The following is a 13,134-nucleotide window of genomic DNA, read 5'->3' as shown; positions in this document are numbered from 1 at the left end:
ATCCTCCACTATATTCCTGATCATTATATTTGTAGAGATATATTATACCTTGTTATAAGGCTGTTCTATCCTCCACTATATTCCTGCTCATTATATTTGTAGAGGATATATTATACCCTGTTATAAGGCTGTTCTATCCTCCACTATATTCCTGATCATTATATTTGTAGATATATATTATACCCCTGTTATAAGGCTGTTCTATTCTCCACTATATTCCTGCTCATTATATTTGTAGATATATATTATACCCTGTTATAAGGCTGTTCTATCCTCCACTATATTCCTGCTCATTATATTTGTAGAGATATATTATACCCTGTTATAAGGCTGTTCTATCCTCCACTATATTCCTGCTCATTATATTTGTAGAGATATATTATACCCTGTTATAAGGCTGTTCTATCCTCCACTATATTCCTGCTCATTATATTTGTAGAGATATATATTATACCCTGTCATAAGGCTGTTCTATCCTCCACTATATTCCTGCTCATTATATTTGTAGAGATATATATTATACCCTGTTATAAGGCTGTTCTATCCTCCACTATATTCCTGCTCATTATATTTGTAGAGATATATTATACCCTGTTATAAGGCTGTTCTATCCTCCACTATATTCCTGCTCATTATATTTGTAGAGATATATTATACCCTGTTATAAGGCTGTTCTATCCTCCACTATATTCCTGCTCATTATATTTGTAGAGATATATTATACCCTGTTATAAGGCTGTTCTATCCTCCACTATATTCCTGCTCATTATATTTGTAGAGAGATATATTATACCCTGTTATAAGGCTGTTCTATCCCCCACTATATTCCTGCCCATTATATTTGTAGATATATATTATACCTTGTTATAAGGCTGTTCTATCCTCCACTATATTCCTGCTCATTATATTTGTAGAGATATATTATACCCTGTTATAAGGCTGTTCTATCCTCCACTATATTCCTGCTCATTATATTTGTAGAGATATATATTATACCCTGTTATAAGGCTGTTCTATCCTCCACTATATTCCTCCTCATTATATTTGTAGAGGATATATTATACCCTGTTATAAGGCTGTTCTATCCTCCACTATATTCCTGCTCATTATATTTGTAGAGATATATTATACCCTGTTATAAGGCTGTTCTATCCTCCACTATATTCCTGCTCATTATATTTTGTAGAGGATATATTATACCCTGTTATAAGGCTGTTCTATCCTCCACTATATTCCTGCTCATTATATTTGTAGAGGATATATTATACCCTGTTATAAGGCTGTTCTATCTCCACTATATTCCTGCTCATTATATTTGTAGAGATATATTATACCCTGTTATAAGGCTGTTATATCCTCCACTATATTCCTGCTCATTATATTTGTAGAGATATATTATACCCTGTTATAAGGCTGTTCTATCCTCCACTATATTCCTGCTCATTATATTTGTAGAGATATATTATACCCTGTTATAAGGCTGTTCTATCCTCCACTATATTCCTGCTCATTATATTGTAGAGGATATATTATACCCTGTTATAAGGCTGTTCTATCCTCCACTATATTCCTGCTCATTATATTTGTAGAGATATATTATACCCTGTTATAAGGCTGTTCTATCCCCCACTATATTCCTGCCCATTATATTTGTAGATATATATTATACCTGTTATAAGGCTGTTCTATTCCTCCACTATATTCCTGCTCATTATATTTGTAGAGATATATTTATACCCTGTTATAAGGCTGTTCTATCCCCCACTATATTCCTGCCCATTATATTTGTAGATATATATTATACCTTGTTATAAGGCTGTTCTATCCTCCACTATATTCCTGCTCATTATATTTGTAGAGATATATTATACCCTGTTATAAGGCTGTTCTATCCTCCACTATATTCCTTGCTCATTATATTTGTAGAGATATATATTATACCCTGTTATAAGGCTGTTCTATCCTCCACTATATTCCTGATCATTATATTTGTAGAGATATATATTATACCCTGTTATAAGGCTGTTCTATCCTCCACTATATTCCTGCTCATTATATTTGTAGAGATATATTATACCTTGTTATAAGGCTGTTCTATCCTCCACTATATTCCTGATCATTATATTTGTAGATATATATTATACCCTGTTATAAGGCTGTTCTATCTCCACTATATTCCTGCTCATTTTGTAGAGATATATACCTGTTAAGGCTGTTCTATCCTCCACTATATTCCTGCTCATTATATTTTGTAGAGATATATTATACCCTGTTATAAGGCTGTTCTATCCTCCACTATATTCCTGCTCATTATATTTGTAGAGATATATTATACCCTGTTATAAGGGCTGTTCTATCCTCCACTATATTCCTGCTCATTATATTTGTAGAGGATATATTATACCCTGTTATAAGGCTGTTCTATCCTCCACTATATTCCTGCTCATTATATTTGTAGAGATATATTATACCCTGTTATAAGGCTGTTCTATCCTCCACTATATTCCTGCTCATTATATTTGTAGAGATATATTATACCCTGTTATAAGGCTGTTCTATCCCCCACTATATTCCTGCCCATTATATTTGTAGATATATATTATACCCTGTTATAAGGCTGTTCTATCCTCCACTATATTCCTGCTCATTATATTTGTAGAGATATATTATACCCTGTTATAAGGCTGTTCTATCCCCCACTATATTCCTGCCCATTATATTTGTAGATATATATTATACCTTGTTATAAGGCTGTTCTATCCTCCACTATATTCCTGCTCATTATATTTGCAGAGATATATTATACCCTGTTATAAGGCTGTTCTATCCTCCACTATATTCCTGCTCATTATATTTGTAGAGATATATTATACCCTGTTATAAGGCTGTTCTATCCTCCACTATATTCCTGCTCATTATATTTGTAGAGATATATTATACCTTGTTATAAGGCTGTTCTATCCTCCACTATATTCCTGCTCATTATATTTGTAGAGATATATTATACCCTGTTATAAGGCTGTTCTATCCTCCACTATATTCCTGCTCATTATATTTGTAGAGATATATTATACCCTGTTATAAGGCTGTTCTATCCTCCACTATATTCCTGCTCATTATATTTGTAGAGGATATATTATACCCTGTTATAAGGCTGTTCTATCCTCCACTATATTCCTGCTCATTATATTTGTAGAGGATATATTATACCCTGTTATAAGGCTGTTCTATCCTCCACTATATTACTGCTCATTATATTTGTAGAGATATATTATACCCTGTTATAAGGCTGTTCTATCCCCCACTATATTCCTGCCCATTATATTTGTAGATATATATTATACCCTGTTATAAGGCTGTTCTATCCTCCACTATATTCCTGCTCATTATATTTGTAGAGATATATTATACCCTGTTATAAGGCTGTTCTATCCCCCACTATATTCCTGCCCATTATATTTGTAGATATATATTATACCTTGTTATAAGGCTGTTCTATCCTCCACTATATTCCTGCTCATTATATTTGTAGATATATATTATACCCTGTTATAAGGCTGTTCTATCCTCCACTATATTCCTGCTCATTATATTTGTAGAGATATATTATACCCTGTTATAAGGCTGTTCTATCCTCCACTATATTCCTGCTCATTATATTTGTAGAGATATATATTATACCCTGTTATAAGGCTGTTCTATCCTCCACTATATTCCTGATCATTATATTTGTAGAGATATATATTATACCCTGTTATAAGGCTGTTCTATCCTCCACTATATTCCTGCTCATTATATTTGTAGAGATATATTATACCTTGTTATAAGGCTGTTCTATCCTCCACTATATTCCTGATCATTATATTTGTAGATATATATTATACCCTGTTATAAGGCTGTTCTATTCTCCACTATATTCCTGCTCATTTGTAGAGATATATTATACCCTGTTATAAGGCTGTTCTATCCCCCACTATATTCCTGCTCATTATATTTGTAGAGATATATTATACCTTGTTATAAGGCTGTTCTATCCTCCACTATATTCCTGATCATTATATTTGTAGATATATATTATACCCTGTTATAAGGCTGTTCTATTCTCCACTATATTCCTGCTCATTTGTAGAGATATATTATACCCTGTTATAAGGCTGTTCTATCCTCCACTATATTCCTGCTCATTATATTTGTAGAGATATATTATACCCTGTTATAAGGCTGTTCTATCCTCCACTATATTCCTGCTCATTATATTTGTAGAGATATATTATACCCTGTTATAAGGCTGTTCTATCCTCCACTATATTCCTGCTCATTATATTTGTAGAGATATATTATACCTTGTTATAAGGCTGTTCTATCCTCCACTATATTCCTGCTCATTATATTTGTAGAGATATATTATACCCTGTTATAAGGCTGTTCTATCCTCCACTATATTCCTGCTCATTATATTTGTAGAGGATATATTATACCCTGTTATAAGGCTGTTCTATCCTCCACTATATTCCTGATCATTATATTTGTAGAGATATATTATACCTTGTTATAAGGCTGTTCTATCCTCCACTATATTCCTGATCATTATATTTGTAGATATATATTATACCCTGTTATAAGGCTGTTCTATTCTCCACTATATTCCTGCTCATTATATTTGTAGAGATATATTATACCCTGTTATAAGGCTGTTCTATCCTCCACTATGTTCCTGCTCATTATATTTGTAGGGATATATTATACCCTGTTATAAGGCTGTTCTATCCTCCACTATATTCCTGCTCATTATATTTGTAGAGATATATTATACCCTGTTATAAGGCTGTTCTATCCTCCACTATATTCCTGCTCATTATATTTGTAGAGATATATTATACCCTGTTATAAGGCTGTTCTATCCTCCACTATATTCCTGCTCATTATATTTGTAGAGATATATTATACCCTGTTATAAGGCTGTTCTATCCTCCACTATGTTCCTGCTCATTATATTTGTAGAGATATATTATACCCTGTTATAAGGCTGTTCTATCCTCCACTATATTCCTGCCCATTATATTTGTAGGGATATATTATACCCTGTTATAAGGCTGTTCTATCCTCCACTATATTCCTGCTCATTATATTTGTAGAGATATATTATACCCTGTTATAAGGCTGTTCTATCCTCCACTATATTCCTGCCCATTATATTTGTAGAGGATATATTATACCCTGTTATAAGGCTGTTCTATCCTCCACTATATTCCTGATCATTATATTTGTAGAGGATATATTATACCCTGTTATAAGGCTGTTCTATCCTCCACTATATTCCTGCCCATTATATTTGTAGAGATATATTATACCCTGTTATAAGGCTGTTCTATCCTCCACTATATTCCTGCTCATTATATTTGTAGAGATATATATTATACCCTGTTATAAGGCTGTTCTATCCTCCACTATATTCCTGCTCATTATATTTGTAGAGATATATATTATACCCTGTTATAAGGCTGTTCTATCCTCCACTATATTCCTGCCCATTATATTTGTAGAGGATATATTATACCCTGTTATAAGGCTGTTCTATCCTCCACTATATTCCTGCTCATTATATTTGTAGAGGATATATTATACCCTGTTATAAGGCTGTTCTATCCTCCACTATATTCCTGCCCATTATATTTGTAGAGATATATTATACCTTGTTATAAGGCTGTTCTATCCTCCACTATATTCCTGCTCATTATATTTGTAGAGATATATTATACCTTGTTATAAGGCTGTTCTATCCTCCACTATATTCCTGCTCATTATATTTGTAGAGGATATATTATACCCTGTTATAAGGCTGTTCTATCCTCCACTATATTCCTGCTCATTATATTTGTAGAGGATATATTATACCCTGTTATAAGGCTGTTCTATCCTCCACTATATTCCTGCTCATTATATTTGTAGAGGATATATTATACCCTGTTATAAGGCTGTTCTATCCTCCACTATATTCCTGCTCATTATATTTGTAGAGGATATATTATACCCTGTTATAAGGCTGTTCTATCCTCCACTATATTCCTGCTCATTATATTTGTAGAGGATATATTATACCCTGTTATAAGGCTGTTCTATCCTCCACTATATTCCTGATCATTATATTTGTAGAGGATATATTATACCCTGTTATAAGGCTGTTCTATCCTCCACTATATTCCTGCTCATTATATTTGTAGAGGATATATTATACCCTGTTATAAGGGGTACTCCACGAATACTTCTACCAAACATTCCATTCTTCCCTTCTTTACACTGAGACATGACAGGGGGATAATTGGCTCATGAAGACGATGACGGAGATCATCTCTATTGTATTGATTGCTTCGGGACTGATCTTTTGTCATTTCACCCGTAATCTATTTCTACTATTGACTTGTCTCTTAGATATTGTGACATTGATGAGAATTCATGGGAACCCTTATTGATACCTTTTCTTTTACTTATCTCTTTTTTTTACTTTATTTCTTTGTGTTATTTTTATTTTACTGGAAAATTGTAAAATGTTACAAACAGTTTAATAAAAAAGGTAAATCAAGGCTTCTCTCTCTCGCTCATCTCAGCAGCCTATGGCTCTATACTGAGGCTCTATAGACCAACTTGTGGCCCTCCAGCTTTTGCAAAACTACAACTCTCAGCATGCCCAGTACAGGGCACGAATCTCCCCACTGAGGACTCCGCCCTAACCTTCTGAGACGTACGGTGATTGGCTCAGCGGGCCAGAAGGTGGGGACTGGAGCGCTCAGGAGCTGGCCCCGATCTGGAGATCGCAGGGGTCCCAGTGGTTGATCCCCCGATCAGTGGACAGGAGATCAGTTTTTATAAGCCGGAGTACCCCTTTAATGCGCCCCCGCCACCTCTTACCTTCTGATACTCAAACAGAAAACTCTGGAAATCCAGTAAGGACACTCGGTAAAGCTCCGGCCGCTCTCCGCCCCTGAAGAGAAAGTCAATCATACAAGAGACTTACAGAAAAACATGGCGCATGTGGTGGGCGGAGTCACTAAGAAATGGAGGGAGACTTACCTTTCTAGGAACGGAAGCGGCATCTGAAAGAAAAAGACAAGTGATGAGCGTTCCGGAGGGGAGGGGAGAGAGAGCGTTCCGGAGGGGAGGGGAGAGAGAGCGTTCCGGAGGGGAGAGAGAGCGTTCCGGAGGGGAGGGGAGAGAGAGCGTTCCGGAGGGGAGGGGAGGGAGAGCGTTCCGGAGGGGAGGGAGAGCGTTCCGGAGGGGAGGGGAGAGAGAGAGCGTTCCGGAGGGGAGGGGAGAGAGAGAGCGTTCCGGAGGGGAGGGGAGAGAGAGAGAGCGTTCCGGAGGGGAGAGAGAGAGCGTTCCGGAGGGGAGAGAGAGAGCGTTCCGGAGGGGAGAGAGAGAGCGTTCCGGAGGGGAGGGGAGAGAGAGCGTTCCGGAGGGGAGGGGAGAGAGAGCGTTCCGGAGGGGAGGGGAGAGAGAGCGTTCCGGAGGGGAGGGGAGAGAGAGCGTTCCGGAGGGGAGGGGAGAGAGAGCGTTCCGGAGGGGAGGGGAGAGAGAGCGTTCCGGAGGGGAGGGAGAGCGTTCCGGAGGGGAGGGAGAGCGTTCCGGAGGGGAGGGAGAGCGTTCCGGAGGGGAGGGAGAGCGTTCCGGAGGGGAGGGAGAGCGTTCCGGAGGGGAGGGGAGAGAGAGAGCGTTCCGGAGGGGAGAGAGAGAGAGAGAGAGCGTTCCGGAGGGGAGGGGAGAGAGAGAGCGTTCCGGAGGGGAGGGGAGAGAGAGCGTTCCGGAGGGGAGGGGAGAGAGAGCGTTCCGGAGGGGAGGGGAGAGAGAGCGTTCCGGAGGGGAGGGGAGAGAGAGCGTTCCGGAGGGGAGGGGAGAGAGAGCGTTCCGAAGGGGAGGGGAGAGAGAGCGTTCCGGAAGGGAGGGGAGAGAGAGCGTTCCGGAAGGGAGGGGAGAGAGAGCGTTCCGGAAGGGAGGGGAGAGAGAGCGTTCCGGAGGGGAGGGGAGAGAGAGCGTTCCGGAGGGGAGGGGAGAGAGAGCGTTCCGGACGGGAGGGGAGAGAGAGAGCGTTCCGGACGGGAGGGGAGAGAGAGAGCGTTCCGGACGGGAGAGAGAGCGTTCCGGAGGGGAGGGGAGAGAGAGCGTTCCGGAGGGGAGGGGAGAGAGAGCGTTCCGGAGGGGAGGGGAGAGAGAGCGTTCCGGAGGGGAGGGGAGAGAGAGCGTTCCGGAGGGGAGGGGAGAGAGAGCGTTCCGGAGGGGAGGGGAGAGAGAGCGTTCCGGAGGGGAGGGGAGAGAGAGCGTTCCGGAGGGGAGGGGAGAGAGAGCGTTCCGGAGGGGAGGGGAGAGAGAGCGTTCCGGAAGGGAGGGGAGAGAGAGCGTTCCGGAGGGGAGGGGAGAGAGAGCGTTCCGGAGGGGAGGGGAGAGAGAGAGCGTTCCGGACGGGAGGGGAGAGAGAGAGCGTTCCGGACGGGAGGGGAGAGAGAGAGCGTTCCGGACGGGAGGGGAGAGAGAGAGCGTTCCGGACGGGAGAGAGAGCGTTCCGGAGGGGAGGGGAGAGAGAGCGTTCCGGAGGGGAGGGGAGAGAGAGCGTTCCGGAGGGGAGGGGAGAGAGAGCGTTCCGGACGGGAGGGGAGGGAGAGCGTTCCGGAGGGGAGGGAGAGCGTTCCGGAGGGGAGGGAGAGCGTTCCGGAGGGGAGGGGAGAGAGAGAGCGTTCCGGAGGGGAGAGAGAGAGAGAGAGAGCGTTCCGGAGGGGAGGGGAGAGAGAGAGCGTTCCGGAGGGGAGAGAGAGCGTTCCGGAGGGGAGGGGAGAGAGAGCGTTCCGGAGGGGAGGGGAGAGAGAGCGTTCCGGAGGGGAGGGGAGAGAGAGCGTTCCGGAGGGGAGAGAGAGCGTTCCGGAGGGGAGGGGAGAGAGAGCGTTCCGGAGGGGAGGGGAGAGAGAGCGTTCCGGAGGGGAGGGGAGAGAGAGCGTTCTGGAGGGGAGGGGAGAGAGAGCGTTCCGGAGGGGAGGGGAGAGAGAGAGCGTTTCGGACGGGAGGGGAGAGAGAGAGCGTTCCGGACGGGAGAGAGAGCGTTCCGGAGGGGAGGGGAGAGAGAGCGTTCCGGAGGGGAGGGGAGAGAGAGCGTTCCGGAGGGGAGGGGAGAGAGAGCGTTCCGGACGGGAGGGGAGAGAGAGAGCGTTCCGGACGGGAGGGGAGAGAGAGAGCGTTCCGGACGGGAGGAGAGAGAGAGCGTTCCGGAGGGGAGGGGAGAGAGAGCGTTCCGGAGGGGAGGGGAGAGAGAGCGTTCCGGACACAATTCTATAGATGTTTTATTATTAGTCTCCAGTAACCGAGGGGTAAAATTAGGCGCTGACCAAGAGGACATCGCCCCTTTTACCGCCATCTTTATATTTGATACTGTTTTGTACTTCGGCTAATAAACAGGTCAGAGACATTGGCGCAGCGTTCCTTACCGTCTTCTGTGCGTTGTACATAAGGGATCGGTAGAGCTGAGCGAACTGGGCGTAGTTAATCTCCTGGTTCCTCTGCTCCACTTCCTGTGACGGAGAAGAGACACGTGAGACACCAGCGAAGGACGAGAGGCGTCCCCGCAAAACCAGAAGAACATGACGCTGGGTGTTGCGTCGGTCGCATATTTCAAATTTATGAAAGTGCTACACGACATGTCTTATATACAAGCGGAGTTACCCTTAAAATCACTCCAACCTGGGTGGACGCAGCCCCTCCCCCATATTCTTATACATTTATATAGCACAATATTAAAATAATGTTCGGACAGCCAAAGTCCTGTCTGCTTCCTCAAGAGGATCCACACACACTGTCCCTAAAAGGGTAAATCAAGGCTTCCCTATGACCTCATCCCTAAAGTCATGTGGTGCAGGATTGTGGATCTTCCCAGGATCGATAAGTGCAGGACAGCTATGGGCCCTGACCCTACATCGGCCCTCCTGGACACCCAGAGGGTCACAGCAGAGTAGATATGGGTGAAGACCCCCTGTGTGACACGTCTACCCCCCAATCTACACCCCATCCTCTGTATACTGCACAGCTTCCTGTAGACGACCATCTTGAAGGCCACTTAATGTATTTTTTCTTTAGGAGGGGGAGGGGCCTATTTCATGTTTAACCATCTGACTTATCTCGGAAACCCCCTTTAAGTTTTCTAAACATAACGTTTGACTTTCAGTTCCTCCCATCAGGTCAGTAATCGGAAAACGAGAAGTTGTGGTGAACCGCTGCCAAGTGATTTGTGGTCGGAGACGCTGAAGACACCACGTCCGCTTCGTGTTCGGTCTGATGGGAATTCTGTCCCTATACACAAACTAGGACAGGCCGGGTGATGACCATGTCACCCTGCAGCTGCCAGATCTGTTTCCCAACCAGGGTGCCTCCAGCTATTGCAAAACTATAACTCCCAGCATGCCCAGACAGCCAAAGGCCTGTCTGTCTCCTCCATAGGATCCAAACTGTCCCTGAAAGTTAAATCAAGGCTTCCCTCTCATCTCATCCCTTTGTGCAGTGGTCTTCAAACTGCAGCCTTTCATCTGTTGCAAAACTAAAACTTTTACCATGCCTGGAGAGTCAAAGCCTGTCTGCCACCTCCAGGGGATCCACACGATACCTAAAGAGTAAATCAAGGCTTCCCTATCGTCTCATGCCTTATTGCAGTTGTCTTCAAACTGCAGCCTTCCAGCTATTGCAAAACTACAACTCCCACTCGGACAGCCAACGGCCTTGTCTGCCTCCTCCAGAGAATCCACACTGCCCTTAAAAGGTAAATCAAGACTTCCCTCATCTCATCCATTAGTGCAGTTGTCTTCAAACTGTGGCTCTCCAGCCTTTGCAAAACTACAACTCCGGGCATGCTGGAAGTTGTAGTTTTGCAACAGCTGGAGGCACATTGGTTGGGAAACCCTGCATCAGGAAACACAGCTGCACCATATACTTTTGGTAATTTGCTCACAGCAGTTGGACCATCAATGATCAGATGTAGGTGACATATCCCGACTATCTTTATGGTGACACGGCCCCCCCCCCCCCCGTGCATTATAAGGAATCCGGGGAGACCAGGAGCCTTAGACTCACCGTGAGCCGATCCCGTAAAAACCTCATGTTGGGGACTCTGTAGTTGACCTGGGACAACATGTTCTTCAAGTCCTTTACAGAGATCCTAATACATAAAAGAGTTAACAGTAAGTGTGGACAGAAGACGAATGGCTCCGTCATTGTGGGACTGAGATACTGTCAGATGTACAACATGCTCAGAGCTACGCATGCAAGCCTGCTCCCTCCCCCTCTCCTCCCTGCTCCAAGCTCAGGTGTCAAGCTGCTCCATGCATGTCTCCTCCCTCCCCCCTCTTCTCCCTGCTTAGATGTCAAAGTAGGTGGCATTGAGCTGCCACATGCAAGCCTGCTCTCTCCCCCTCTCCTCCCTGTTCACAGCTCAGATGTCAAGGGGGTGGTGCCAAGCTGCCCCATGCATGCCTCCTCCCTCCCCCTCTCCTTCCTGCTCACATGTCAATAGGTGATGCCTAGCTGCTGCATGCAAGCCTGCTCACCCCCCCCTCTCCTTCCTGTATGGTTTATAGCACTGATCCCTGCTGAACCGTATTTTCCAAGCAGAATTTGGCTCGCAAAATCTGTAATGCCAATGGGCCCTTATATCTTCACAACACCAACAATTCTCCTAAAACCAACAGAACATGGAGAGTTCTGCGCTTATATATTGGGACAGATGCCCTGGTGAACGTACTTACTTGTCCTCACGATTTCTGTCTAGAGAGTAGAATTGCTTCCGCAGCCACCTACAAAGAAACCACCAAGACCATTAACGCTAAAAGTGCTATAGTACAAAAGGATCCCCTCTCCTATTGTTCTCTGGCCCATGACCTATAACCCCTGACCCGCCCGGTCCAACCCAGCCCTTCTCACCCCAAACCACTTTGGCCCTATTGACCAGAAGTCCCTAACCAGTCCTCCAAGCTTAACCAACAGGCCCGGATTCAAGTTTTTTTTTCTGTTGTATTTCAATAGGGTATAAAAAAAATATTTAAAAAAATGAAATATTGGTGGTCATAAAAACTGGGTTGGGCACCTCTAATGTAGAAGAGTGTTTCCTAACCAGTGTGCCTTCAGCTGTTGCAAAACTACAACTCATGGACAGCCAAAGGCCTGTCTGTCTCCTTTAGAAGAACCAGACGGTCCCTGAAAGGTAAATCAAGGCTTCCCTCTTATTCTCATCCCTTAGTACAGTAGCTACAGATTATGACTTTCACATAAATATTTTGCCAGAAAAGATGTCCCAAAATCTTTGTAACAATTCCATAAAATTCAGAAGAGTTTATCCCAGCTGGAGTGATCGCTTACCTCTCTACCTGCAGCGGTGTGGGGGCCTGGAGTGTGTCCTGGAGCAGCCAGTTTAACCCTTTGATCCACATGTTCACTTCTTCCTCTGATGTCGCTGCACGATAAATAGAACATAAAGAAATCACCATAAAATAAACAAAACGGCGACAAAGTAGATACAAACGTCTCCTGGAAAGAAACGAATGTAAGTGAAAAATTGGGCGGCGGGGGCAAAGAGGTCAGGGGGCACTACACGTATCCCACAGAGGTCAGGGGGCACTACACGTATCCCACAGAGGTCAGGGCCCACTACACGTATCCCACAGAGGTCAGGGGGCACTGCACGTATCCCACAGAGGTCAGGGGGCACTACACGTATCCCACAGAGGTCAGGGGGCACTACACGTATCCCACAGAGGTCAGGGCCCACTACACGTATCCCACAGAGGTCAGGGGGCACTGCACGTATCCCACAGAGGTCAGGGGGCACTACACGTATCCCACAGAGGTCAGGGGGCACTACACGTATCCCACAGAGGTCAGGGGGCACTACACGTATCCCACAGAGGTCAGGGCGCACTACACGTATCCCACAGAGGTCAGGGCGCACTACACGTATCCCACAGAGGTCAGGGGGCACTACACGTATCCCACAGAGGTCAGGGGGCACTACACGTATCCCACAGAGGTCAGGGCCCACTACACGTATCCCACAGAGTTCAGGGCGCACTACACGTATCCCACAGAGTTCAGGGCGCACTACACGTATCCCACAGA

At 44.4% G+C, this 13,134-nt stretch overlaps 1 protein-coding gene across 1 annotated transcript in view; it reads right to left on the bottom strand.

Annotated features, from left to right (window-relative positions):
* Positions 1 to 13,134, bottom strand: part of PLCG1 (phospholipase C gamma 1) — a gene marked incomplete in the record, with an annotated part of 93,941 nt that overhangs the window by 49,407 nt on the left and 31,400 nt on the right. The window contains 6 exon segments of the mRNA XM_056547648.1: positions 6,907 to 6,979; positions 7,069 to 7,091; positions 9,465 to 9,548; positions 11,098 to 11,182; positions 11,769 to 11,816; positions 12,379 to 12,472. Of these exon segments, the coding sequence (XP_056403623.1) occupies positions 6,907 to 6,979; positions 7,069 to 7,091; positions 9,465 to 9,548; positions 11,098 to 11,182; positions 11,769 to 11,816; positions 12,379 to 12,472 (407 nt within the window).

This window comes from Hyla sarda, chromosome 12 (assembly GCF_029499605.1).
Source record: "Hyla sarda isolate aHylSar1 chromosome 12, aHylSar1.hap1, whole genome shotgun sequence".
NCBI classification, from domain to species: domain Eukaryota; kingdom Metazoa; phylum Chordata; class Amphibia; order Anura; family Hylidae; genus Hyla; species Hyla sarda.
This window is presented reverse-complemented; position numbering and strand designations above follow the sequence as displayed.